The 13,758-nt window shown below is 29.5% G+C and overlaps 1 protein-coding gene across 1 annotated transcript; it reads left to right on the plus strand.

The window, feature by feature from the left end:
* Positions 1-6,992: 6,992 nt before the first annotated feature.
* Positions 6,993-8,503, plus strand: LOC114168781. Its single transcript, XM_028053727.1, has 2 exons — positions 6,993-7,342; positions 7,482-8,503. The coding sequence occupies exons 1-2, from the start codon at positions 7,103-7,105 to the stop codon at positions 7,983-7,985; spliced, it is 744 nt and encodes a 247-aa protein (XP_027909528.1). The 5' UTR covers positions 6,993-7,102; the 3' UTR covers positions 7,986-8,503.
* The last annotated feature ends 5,255 nt before the right edge of the window (positions 8,504-13,758 follow it).

A 13,758-nucleotide genomic window follows, 5' to 3' on the forward strand; every position in this document is an offset into this window, starting at 1 on the left:
AATACAGTGACAACTTGTGAATCATGTGGGGGAAAGAAGAAACAACGAAAGGAATAACAAAAACTTTAATTTGTGCCTTATATATGCCATTCATCACAATGCGAAACCAACAAAAGTTTCAGCATCTATATACTCAACAAATTCATTACATTAAACAAAAAACAATTTTAGACTTAACTATTTCTCGCAATTTTTTCATTTTAAATGCATAAAAAGAAAAAGTGAGACTTAACTATTGCTCTGCAGGAAGCAAAACATATAAAATACCATTGAATAAACTTCATACACTTAACAAATTATATAAACTAAAATTAGTTCATAGTTAACCTAAAATTTATTAAATATATAAACTAATATAAAAAGGTTTCTTTACTCCTAAAGTAATTTTAATTTTGGACTGCTATGTTTTTTTTTTCTAAACAGCAAGCGATTTTAGTTTTAATGTTAGATATTTTAAAAAAGTATTACTAAGAAGAAACTCACACATAAATAATTTATATCATCTTTAACACAAAATTTTAAAATAGTAAGTTTATGTGTATTTATTTTTATTTAACTTTTTTACTTTTAATTAATGCAAAATTTAGATTCGCACTTAAATTTTTAACATATTTACCAAATTCGTATTTTTGGATAAAAACATAGTTAATTCTTTAATTTATATTATGTTTATACCTTTTCAGAAAATATTTATCCTACCAAATCTAAGGAACGTGTAATTTTTCAGGACGCGTTTATTCTTTAAAACACCTTCTAGAAACATTATTCCTTCAACTCAAGCATAAAACACTTGTTGCACTTATATTAGCTGGTAAAAGTAGGGTAAGGAAATTTGTGTCATGTTTAAACCCTTTGTCTAGTTTTCTTTATTCCTTCTACATGTGTATTCAATCATTTTTTTTTCTAGAGTTAGTAATTATTAAATGTTTCTGTTAAAGAAACCTACGTGCATGCATAATAAAGTTGGAGCATGATTTTGATTTTGATTTTGAATATTTGCTTCAAATATTTGACTACTTTAAGTTGTTATATCTGTATTTGGGTATGTTTATATCATTTGGATGAGAATCTATAAAACAATTTACAAAAAAAAAAAAAAAACAAAATTAAATTAATTTATCAATAAGTTATTTTTTGAAAATGTTTTCATATATAATATATCTAAAATATTGATTTTAATCTATAGCGAGCGAAAGTTTGTTTTAGAAGTTCATCCATAAATAAATCGCTTAGCAATTAAATCTGGTGTATAATTAAAAGCTACTAATTAATGATAGAAAATACGCATTTTTTTAAAGAAGAAAATAAAATTATTCACTTTTACTCCTTCGTTCTTATCGGGTTTTCTAATAAAAAGGAAATACTTCTTATATTATTTTTTAAATTTCAAGTTAACATATTTAAATTATTTAATTTTAATTTTAATTTAATTAAAAACAATCTTAAATCGATAGATTAAACAACAGTAAAATGGATTAAAATAAAAATTAATATCTATAAAAAATATATATTTAATGTCTAGAAATATAATGGAATAAAATAAAATAAAAATGTCTATAAAGTTTAGAATATTTTTTAACTCAAATAAAGTATACATAACCTATAATAATTTTTTATTTTTTTAGAATTTATTGTCACATTTTTTTTTTGTGAAATAGTGGATTGGTTTTAAACTGCTATATAAAAAAAACTAAAAGGCATTTTCATAATCAAAGCTTTATGGAAAAAACATAAAAATGTTTCAGAATTTTTGTAAAGTTATTTCAAAATAAAAATATTTTAATAATTTTATTAAATAATAACAAAGCATGATGTATTGATTTAATGATGTCTTCAAATCATATATATATTACTCTATTACTCATTATTTATTATGACAATAATATATATATATATATATATATATATATATATATATATATATATATATATATATATGATAAAAATATATATAATGATGAATCAATATTTAAGATAATCTTGAATATTTTTATATTTAACAAAATATTTAATATATATAATAATTAATTATGTTAAGTTTATAATCAATTATCTTAGATTAAAATCTAGATGTTATCAATTTTGTAAATAAGTAATTATGTTTGTTAAATCTAAAAAGTGATTATTTTTGTAGATAATTGATTAGGTGTGTAGTGAATAATTGATTACTTGATTCATAATATTTTATGAATCGATCATGTTTAATTATAATATGTTATATGAATAAGTAATGATAAGACTTTCTTAAAACCAAATTTCTCTCTCATTTATCGTAATCATTTCATACTTCATAAAAAATAGTCTTGTTATTTTCTTAAAAAGATATTATGAGATACTTTACATTTTGTTTGAGGATAAGTGTATATTTATCAAGAAGGTGATCATGCTATAAGTGTTTCATTATAACTATGCCACGCTTTTCTTTTGCTTTTCTAATTGATATTTGTAAATATGTACACTTACACATTACATATTGAGTTTTGTTCATTACTTTTCTAAATTTTCACGAAGATATTCCAAAAAATATGTTCTTTTTCTTGTTTTAATTACATAGATATTTTTCTTATAATTAGATTATTTAAAATTTTAATGAAAATTTGAGTTCGAATTATCTAAATTAACTTAATGTAAATTTGAAAATAATCGAATCAAAATAAAACTTATTTTGTTTGAGTTCTTATTTTTGTTCATTATCTTAAATTAAAAACAATCTTATATCAATAGATTAAACCTTAGCTTCTACGATAAACTTTATTTATATATATATATATATATATATATATTAAATATATTAAATATATTAAATATATTATGATATAATTAATAATTAATAATTTAATATCTTCAAGATATTAAATATAATAATTTATTATCTAATATTTTTTACGATAAAATACTTTATTATTTTTAAGTAATCAAATTTGTTTAATATATTTGTTTATTTATAGTTTAGGGTGTAAGCCCCATTTTTAACTTATAAGTGTTTGGGCCTGACCTTTTTCTTAGGCTCAAAACCAACCCAGTAGGGGATCCCTAATATCTCCTTTCCAGCTCACTCACTCTCACTTGTCTCATTTTTAGAAACTGTTCCCCTCCCTCACACTTTCTTGTCTCCAGAAAAGGACTCTGCTAGGGCATAAGCTCTTCTCCTTACCAGCTAGCTAAATTGTTTCGTCCTCTCGGGTAAGTTGAACTCCAACTTTGTTCTTTCTCTTTTCCGGTTCAGAGGCTTTAGTTCTGTCTTGGATTCTCCCTGGTGTCTCATTTTTAACTTTGTATGTGTGTTTCAGCTACGTAGCTTGCTCTAGTGCTTATTGCTCTTTCTTGGGTTACCACTCTATTTGCTAGCATCTAAAAAGGTAAGGGAAGCTAGATCCTTTTCGTGTCTTGAAGTATGTGGTTGTTTATGCTTATGTTGTATGCTTAAAGTGATTTAAAAATGCTTGTGCCTATTTATGAATGAATTGTATGGATTGTACTTGGCTATTTTTGGGTGCTGAATGCGTGAAGCAGTGGGAGAGAACTGATATTCTCGCCCAAGCGAGCTCATCTCGCCTAGGCGAGAATAGTAGAAGCTTGCCCTGGTTCTGCTCGAGCGTCTCGCTCAAGCGGAAGGTTCTTGTTTTGAGCGACGTATTATCTCGCTCAGGTGAGAACGGCTCGCCCAAGTGAGCCCTCGAGGAAACCTGGTGTTCTCTGGTTGAGTCCTCGTCTAGGCGAGGGATTTTTGGTTTGGGCGAAGAGTGATCTCGCTCAGGCGAGGCGGTCTCGCCTAAGCGAGAGCTCGTAGAGTGCCACTGTAACGCACTTGCTCAGGCGAGATAGCCTAGCTTAAGCGAGGCAACCTAAGTCGCTTGGGCGAAGGCTTATAGCCTAAGCGAAGAGTAGGACAATTTTTTCTTTTATTGTTCTGATTTTTGTTGTGATTGGTGGTTTATCTTGGAAAGGATGAAGTAAGTGATACTGCAGATGCTGTTTAATTTGTATGAATTGAAATTGGTATGTTTGGATTGATTTATGGCATGATATTGTTGGTTGATGGTGTGGTAATGTGAGAATTGGATGTTTGGGATAAAAGTGGTGGTTATGGTATGAGGAACATGATTTCAGTGTGATAGACGTAATTCCATGAGTCTCGTGGGGAGATCTCATGGTGGTGTGTAGTTGTATATAATTAAGATAAGGATTCAAGTAAGGATTGCATCCGGAAACTCTAAAGGGTCAGTTAGTCTCATGTAGAGCAAACTGACCCAAGTGGTGAGAGTAGCGAAAGACCCTAGTCTTTGGTAGGATAATGGCCTTAGATGCTTGAAGGCTAACCTTGTGTGTGGTAGGGTGAAACCCATTGGCAATGGCTTTGCAGAGCAGTAGAGGCCACCACAAGTGCAAGCGTCCAGTGAATCCGATCTTATTATATGTATCCGAATAATTGAATCATAGTGTCCTACTTGTTGGCTATAACTTGATTTGTGCCTACTTTGTTGCATGCTTGAGAACTGTTTTAAGTACTTACTTGCGGTAATATGTTAAAATTATTTTATACTAGCTTACCCTTTCATTTTGTGTCTGTTCTTGTCCTGCTTTCTCTTTTGCGATGATCACCTTATTGCTTCCTCTTTAAGATTTTGTGTTAGTTATGACATTATGGTATGCCTAAGTGTCAGGTTTTACAGAGGGGGTTTCACTGGGGAGAACAACACCAATGAGATATGAGCCTAACCACATAAGATACTGACACCACTCTCAACCCAAAACCTTAAGGCAATGGGTTTATGGGCCTTGATCCTTATATGGTGCTCTACTTTCTCAATACTGGTCAATGTGGGACTTAGACTCACACTTGGATTCCTAACATTCTCCCCCTCAAGGGTGAGTCCCTTCAACCACATTGGTACACTCCCCCTCCAGCGGAAGCATTCCCAACCACGAGTACCCCTTCTCGTACCGCCGTTCATCTTAACGGGACACGCTTACCTGGAACTCTTTGCCAGGAAGACTTTCGATACAGGGACCTTACTGCACTCGTCTGAACCGATTTTAACCATCGGCTCTGATACCACTTTGTCAGGTTTTACAGAGGGGGTTTCACTGGGGAGAACAACACCAATGAGATATGAGCCTAACCACATAAGATACTGACACCACTCTCAACCCAAAACCTTAAGGCAATGGGTTTATGGGCCTTGATCCTTATATGGTGCTCTACTTTCTCAATACTGGTCAATGTGGGACTTAGACTCACACTTGGATTCCTAACACTAAGTTTTCTTTCAAAGTACTTTCATGGATAACTCTAATAGTGGATCCTCATCTGTATTATTGTTCATGTGATTGCTCCTTAAATGCTATAATTATACAATATTTTTATTTAGTAGATTTAATATATTTAAATGGAATGTCATATAAGGAGATTATAAATATATAGAATTATTATATATAGTTCTCTTATTCGATGTAAAAGAGTCTTTTGCATAGAATATTTATTTGTTTCTCTTCAAAATTTGAAATCCTGTTATCTGAAATCAATTTAGTTTTTGAAGATCTCATGATCCAACTCAAATACATATTGTCCAAATCTGATAAAAACTATAATAATTTTTAATTAATAATAAATAATAAAAATTTTAACTTTCAAAAGCACTCGTCCTTCCCCTTGCTTATTATTTAAAACTTTCTTTCTTTGGTCTCTCTCCCTCTCTCTTTCTATCTTTTTTTTTTTCAAATATAATTGATAGGGATTGTAATAAAATGGTGTAAGCTGAATTATGTTTAACTGATTAAAAAGGAGATATAAACTATGCACAATAATTTATCTGGCTTGAAGTAGTTCGATTTGTCAGTAAATTTTAAAATAACTTCACTTGATCAAACATGGGTCTAATCGGTATCAAACACGGGGTAATATATGTATTTATAATTTTAGTTTTTTAAAAGGAAATATTTATGAAAAATAGTTTAAAAACTAAGATTAAACATCGTATTATTATAGTAAAAAGGAAAAAAACAAAGGTGGGTTGTGTTGATTTAGATTCATCCAATTTGAAAGTATTCAATATCTCTAAATAGTTAAACAACTACAATAAAGTTACATTTGTATCTTTTGATTAATTAATTCAAAATCTTGAATCAATCCACATTTCTAAAATTAAAGGTTGATTATGTTTACATATGGATGCCCAATCCAACCATACATCTAAATTCATTTTATCTTAAATAAGTTCGATATTCATGATTTTTTTTTCTTTTGACAGAAGAAAAATCTTAGTGAGTCTAAACATTGTACAAATTTGTCTAGGCCAATCATATTTTGTAATCAATAGTTAAATAGTATTTTAATAAGATCTAAACCTAATATAAAGAAAGCTTAATGGCATGTCAAGCGATGAACTCCAAACTAGAAATTGGATAACACGAGGCTTCTAGTATCAATAAAGTGTGTTTAGAAATACATTAAATAGGCATGTTGTCCTTTCAAATCGCATCAAATAATGGAAATCATGAGAAAAGTTATATATAATTGCAAATCCTAAATGAAAAATTAACTGTTTCTGTGTCATGATCTCAATCCGAATCCAAATTAAACCATCTTAAATGAGGCAAAATCCTTCGTACCATAAAATTTAATGCACGACAAAGCAAAACCCTTCGTTTAGACGACACAGCAACAGTTCATATATTCTCCACGCTACCTGACTCACTATCCATAACCATTAAAGACGCTCTTTTTCTCTCTCACCTTTATGCTATTGCAAAATTAATATCTTTAAATTAAACTCTCTCTATCTCTCTTTCCCAAAAGAAAAATATATTTTTATATGTCACATCCTTCAACATCTTCCTCACACACACCCCAAAGTGCTTCTTCCTTTTCTTCCCCCACTTTCTACCCTTTCACTCAAACAAAATAAAAAAAACAATAAAAAAAACATAATAATGAACGGTAACCAAACCCATGTCCATGACCATACCAACGTTATATAATGTCCTCTAACCACAGCTTCGTCTTGCTGTAGAACCAACGAACCAAAGAAAATCACAAGTCATCTTCGTCTTCATCTTCCCTTTTGGAGTTTACACACAAATATCTTCATCCAGCAAAATCATGAGGAGCTTCTCAAAGAACAAGTTCCTATGTTTTCGCCCTGTCGTTGACATAGATTGCATGTTAAACTCCGAAGTTGCTCCTCATCGTTCTTCTCCCATTCATTTCTCACGCCACCCCACTTCAGAGAAACAACAAATGGTGAAGAATTCACAACCCAAATCTGTGTACTTCCACCACGTTTCACCTAAACGAACCATTTCTCGGGTGATCAAAGCTGTGTTCTACGAAACCATACTGGTTAGTCTTCGATTCATTCCTTCATTACAAAAAGTTCTTCATCGTTTTTTCAGTTTAATTTCTCCAATCACTCACACAAACCACGATCGCTTGATAATTTTTATTTTCCTATTTTAACTTAGATGTTTTTCTCTTGCAGAATAAAAGAGATCACCATAAAAACCGTTACATCCACGATTCCTTTGGGTACAAACACAAGAATTTGAAGTATGGGGAAACAAAAACCCTTCAATCGCCTCTGTCAACTTCATCTTCAGCTTCACACGCGTCATCAGAATCAACGACCGTTTCAACTCAGTACTCCACCATGGAAAAAGGGAAAGAGGGTGGTCATGGAAGCCCACTAGAGAAGCAAAAAAGATTCGAGTGCTATGGAATATACTTGGTTCTACTAAGCTTAGCGTTTACGGTATTTTGGGGAAAGCTTTTTGGTATTCTTTTGACTTCAACATTGCTCTACTTTTTCGCCGTTTGGGACTCGAGTTCTCCGTGCAAAAAAAGGTCACCTAAAATCCCAAGGCTCAGAGAAAATCCACAAGACAAAGATACCAGAAATTATCATGATATAGTTCAAGATTATCGAATGGCCATAGTCCCGTTTAGCTTTCACGATCGAGACTTACAGATTTTAAGAAAAAATTAATGAAAGTTGATCATGAGTCAGATGACAATTAACAATGACTGTACTAATCAAGAACTTTGCGATAGTTTCTGGTTCATCATCGGAAGCATTTTCGCAGGGAAGTATTAGAAAGTACCATTATGAGGCATTAATTTTTGACGTGAGAAGGGTCGTTTTGGTGGTTGGTGCATGGTTCTACATTCTCTGCTCTGCTATCTCTATGCTTAGTGTCGAAGGTTTCTTGGGCACAACACAACACAAAAGACAGTGACATGAGTGCTGTATTCCAGTGGCTAAGCTTGGAAAGGATTGTAGGGTGGGAGAGACAGAAGAAACAGTTCTACATTTATTTCCCTTTGCCATGCTTTTGTTTGGGTTTCTGACATGACAATACATATCTAACCGATGCAAACTAGGAAAAGTAGTTAATGAAATTTTATAGCGAAAGATGTTGGTTGTTGTATTGAAATTAAGTTTCATTTGTACAGAATTTACTTCTGAAATAATACGAGTGCATTCATGATTTGTAAATTATTAAATTATCTTGCCGATCAGATTCTATAATATGGTTTTGAAATAATTTGTACATATTTTCAGCAAGTGAAATTATAAATTTAGATTATTGTTTAAATGATGGATATTGTGTGTACTGCATAGTACATATATGTAATTTAAATTTGGTTATTTATCAACAATGACCACAGGACAGGTCTGTGAGACAAAGAAACATTAGAAAAAAAAAACGAATACAAAATGAGCATGCATAATTTTTTTTTTCATTTTTGGCCCTCAAATAGAAAAAAAAAATGACACAGTTCTACCAAAATATAACTTTAGATTATGACTTTAGATTGGAGGTGGCGTTTTTTTTTAATGTATATTTGGTTCAATTTTATTGTTGAATCTTCTTGATGAATTTCCTATTAATACTATCACAATTAATGGTTTGTTTTGGTGATAAGTTGGAAGTTTCACATCAAGTAAAAATAAGGTCAATTTATAATATATAAGTGGGTGTAATCCTCATTTTACAAGTCGGTTTTGTGAGGTTAAGTTAGGCTTAAGTCCACTTCTAACATGGTCTCAAAGCGAGATTATCCTAGTGAGATTTTTTTTGGATATTCTGTTCCATCCCTATCAGGTCGCTAAAGGACAACCCACTAATTTGTAGTCTCACTCTCACACACAAGATGAATATAGCTCGACGTGAGGGTATGTTGGAAGTCTCACATCAACTAGAAATAAAGTCAACTCACAATATATAATTGGATGCAATCCTCATTTTACAAGTCGATTTTGTGAGGTTTAGTTAAGTTTAAGTCCACTTCTAACTACTCATGAGTAAAATGTGCGTGAAAATGCTAAATGTAATTTTTTTTTTAAATGTAACAATATAAAAGAAACTCATCTTTGAAAAATGAATTGTTAGAAAATGTAAGTCTAAACCTTATGTGGATAAAGAAAAAAAAAGTTGAAGAGTTGCCTTGTAACAAGATGTATTATAAATAAAGTTACAAGCATGCTGAAAAATATAAAGGTGTGCAGAATGAAAGTTACGTATAACTCTCAAAGCATTAGTCTACACATGTGTTAACATTATTATGAGCAACAAAATGAAGCAAAAATGTGCTAACATTATTGTACTTGTGTACGCTAAATATATGCACCGAATCTTGAAGTTCTATGAAATCCAACTAAATTCCTATCACGTGACATATATTATCTTATCATGTATTATTTCTAACCCCAAAAATGTTAATCTAGTAATTAAATAAATATTTATATCTTATTTAAAAATTTATTTTTATTCATCCAAATTCTTGCACATGAAGATATCTGGAGGTCAATAATATGATTGATATAAAGTTGGCTTTCTATGGAACGCTTCTTAATTCTTTCCACGCTTCCACTCACCCATCGTGTCATTCAAATTATACAAGTTTTTCCCACAATAACTTAACAAATTGGGTTATCTAATTTCCTACCTCACTTAATTTATTTTGGAAAAAAAGTTACTCAACTTTTTTAGATAATTAACAAAAAGGAAAGAATTAATGTATCCTACATCCGAATACTGAATAATATATAACATATATAAACAAACAAAGGAGAAAACGAAATATCATATTAATTACTAGTAGTATGCTAAAAGAATCGTTATTTATTGATGGAAAATAATTGACAATATTTTATCAGATATTTTTTTTAAGAAATTAGATAAAAATTTATGCTAACATAAAATGAAAAAAATATATATATAAAAATCTGAAAGAAGTGCTTTAAGAAGCGAGTAAGGAAAGCATGGAATGGCTACTTTTCTTCACTAAAAAGAGGCAAACAATTCATCCAGGTGGATCATAAAGGAAACGGCTATAATTATTGCAAACTTTCTTTTTATAAGGTAATGCTTCAGTTGCTATAAAAGTATATATAATAGTAGTAATTAATTAGATTTTTTTTTTTTTACAATTGAAATATACAAAATTTACGATGGAAAATGTGTATATATATATATATATATATATATATATATATATATATATATATATGATTTTTACTTCAATAATTTTTTGGCTCCTCGGGAACTTTGAATTTCGTATATAATTTTTAATATTTTTTTCGTCTAGGTTTTAGATAAAATTTTACTTTTTGTTGTATTGTATCATTTATTGATGTTCGCTAAAGCATGACATTTGGCACGAAAATAATTAATAGTAGGACCAATGCATTTAACCTTTTTGTCTACACATAAATTTTACATTTTGTTTTTACCTATAACAGTTTCTTTTTCTATTTTGATATTCTACACAAATTTTATTTATATTTTAATAGTATTTGCAAATTTTTAGTGTAAAATTAAAAATTAAATAATTTCGAAAACAAATCTTATCCGAATGAATATAATGAAATGCAAAGTTTGAACTAGTCAGTTTGTAGAAAATGGAATTATTTCAGCTTGAGCCTACAACACGTTTGATGAGTTATAAGACAAAAAAGTGAACCAATTTTCATTTTAATTCATTCAAATCCATTAAGTGCTAAAAAAAAGGCCATTAGTTTCCTCATAACCGTAATATTTTTTATGTTAAATAAATTTTTTTATGCGATTCATCAAATTATGTCTAGCTCACAAAATCAACCTAGAAAACATGCCCTACTTTATGCTGTCTAAGACAAATTATTGAAGAGAAGTTTAGTTTAGTGAAAAGTGCATAAAGAAAGTAGATTGATGAAGGTAACCAAACACAATTGGTACATAATTAATCTAAGAAAAGGTACTTGAAATGCACGTGGCTAAGATTTCTTCAACCATGGGTTTGGCAATTTTATTTTAGAAACATTGTAGGCAATCATACTCCGCTTTAGATTGCTGCCCAAGGTTTCGTGTCTTAAACTATTGTGAATAAACTATTGCATCGTGTCAAATTTACATGTTAGAAAGATGGAGAAAAGTTTGGTTTTGGTAAAACATAATTAGTTTGTTGATCTTTTGAGAAAAAGAAAGAAAAACGAAAAGGAGAAAAGAAAGTGGGTGGCAATTGCAATCAGTAGAGTTTGTATCTTATGAAAAGGTGAATAGAAAGGCAAAGGCAGGTAAAGCAATGTGGAGGCATGCATGCTTTATACAACATCCATTTAATAATAATAATAATAATAATAATAATAATAATATAATAATAATAATAATAATGATTAAATATGTTTTTATCTCTCAACTTTAAGTAAAAATTGGAATTAGATTATTTTCAAAATTTTGGTCTAATTTAGTCTCTCAACTTTAGAATTGTATGAATTTAGTCATTTTAACCAAATTTTAGTAAGTTTATTTGACGTTTCAAACGCGTTTCATGATAGTTTCTTAGTTAACATTGAAGTAAAAATGTGTCAAATGGTGTAAACAACTAAATGCTATCATAAAATGTATTTGAAACGTTAAATACACTTAACAAAATTTGATTGAAATGACTAAATCTACGGAATTCTAAAGTTGGGGACTAAATTAGATCAAAATTTTAAAAATAAATTAATTTCAATTTTATTAAAAATTAAAAGACATAAAAATATTTAATCTTGACAATAAAAATTAAGATGGATATGAAACTATGGTCTTTTACTCTACTAATGGAATGTACTTTCCCTTTTTGCATAACGATTACAAGTGTTTGTGTCTTGTTAACTTGCCTCATTCTTTAGGACACATCAAGCGTAAGTAATGTCATAGTAAAAAGTGTACTTTTACTAATTTTGCAATTGAACTTTCTTCCTTTAGTGGTGTTTATGTGTCAGTGAAGATGTATAAGTAATAAATGTTGATAAATAAAATTATACCTATCTTTAAATTTATATTTATGTTGAAATAAAGTTATAGTTATCTTTAAATTTATCTTTATTTATGTATTTCTTATTGAGACAATCAAATATTAAAAATATAATAGTAAGTTGAAGATTCCTTATTAGGTAAATAAATAAATTGAAACAAAAACTTATAAATTTATTTTTTTAACATTTTTAGGTTGGATGTTGAAAATGCCTTATTATTGTTTATTAATTTTTCTTACAAGGGCTGATAACAAGTTGAAGTGAGTACAACTAGTAATGTTGAAATGTTGTTTGGTTATTTTGATTTGATTGATGTTATGAATTAGAAGACTATGAGTAATTGAGATTTGCTCTTCAATTTTGATTTATGAGATATTTGAATTGTTGTGTGAGTATAAATTATTGAAAAATATTGATGAATCAATTGGTTCTAATTAAGGTAAAATTATAAATTGAATGTATCCACTAAATACTGATACCCATTGAAATATCAACTAAAGATATTTATTTATAGATTTTAACAAAAAACATTTGTGGATACAAATTTTTTTAATCCCTATTTTTTATCAAAAAATTTATAAATAATAACATAATTGTTGATCTCTCTTGATAACTGTATCCTTGTTAAGTGTTTTCTTGTTATAGTCTTGGTGATGGCAGGTTATAAACTAATATTTCATCATGATTCAAATTGTGTTAATAAGTGTTTGACAATTCAACTAGAGTCTCATGACTTTCAAGAGTTACCTTAAGTTACGTTAAGACTTTTAAAAAGAATATTACATTTAAGAGGATCAGAACTTAATAGAAAAAATAAATTAATCTTTTGATTTAAGAATAAAGAAAAAAAATCGATAATATAAGAAAAATAAATTAATCTTCGGACACTACTTTTGGACCATCGGGTACTAGAAGTTAGTAGGTTTCAGGGGTTGTTTTTTCAAGTCTACGATCTCATGGTAAAATGAAGATTCTCGCTTCGTTAACCGTCGGATCAAGCTGAAATTTTGACAGCTGGTCCTAGACATGTGATTCTTCACTTTGACCGGTGGGATATTTGTTTTGAAGTTTGTGGTTAGAGTAATGATTTTTAGAGCTTTGATGTACTTTATGTATAGCACTATTTGCTCTGCTTTGCCTATTTCTCTTATTTGACTGTTTTAGGGTGTTTTGTGGTAGATGTGAAGTATGTTTATGGTTCTCATTATTATGAATTGAATATAATATGTTGTGATGAGCTGAGTTGCATAGCATAAATTGATGAAAATGTATATGATAAGACATGTTGATGTATGATTGTGGGTATGAGGATCTTGTAAAAACATTTTGTTACAATAATTGTAATTGGTTGATATTTAAGAATTGGTGATAATACTTAAATCTTTAGGGTGTGCACTGAGGATAGAATTGCAACATATTGGGGAGTTAATCCTAAAACTCCATTAGTCATTCATACTCATGTAAACAATGATGA

The sequence above is a fragment of the Vigna unguiculata genome, chromosome 11 (assembly GCF_004118075.2).
Source record: "Vigna unguiculata cultivar IT97K-499-35 chromosome 11, ASM411807v1, whole genome shotgun sequence".
NCBI lineage: Eukaryota > Viridiplantae > Streptophyta > Magnoliopsida > Fabales > Fabaceae > Vigna > Vigna unguiculata.

What these genes read in the sequence shown, in the direction of transcription:
- LOC114168781 (XM_028053727.1), top strand. Translation starts at nt 7,103, where the DNA reads ATGAGGAGCTTCTCAAAGAACAAGTTCCTATGTTTTCGCCCTGTCGTT. An exon ending in TGTTCTACGAAACCATACTG is followed by an intron (nt 7,343 to 7,481) that starts GTTAGTCTTCGA and finishes TTTCTCTTGCAG; the next exon opens with AATAAAAGAGATCACCATAA.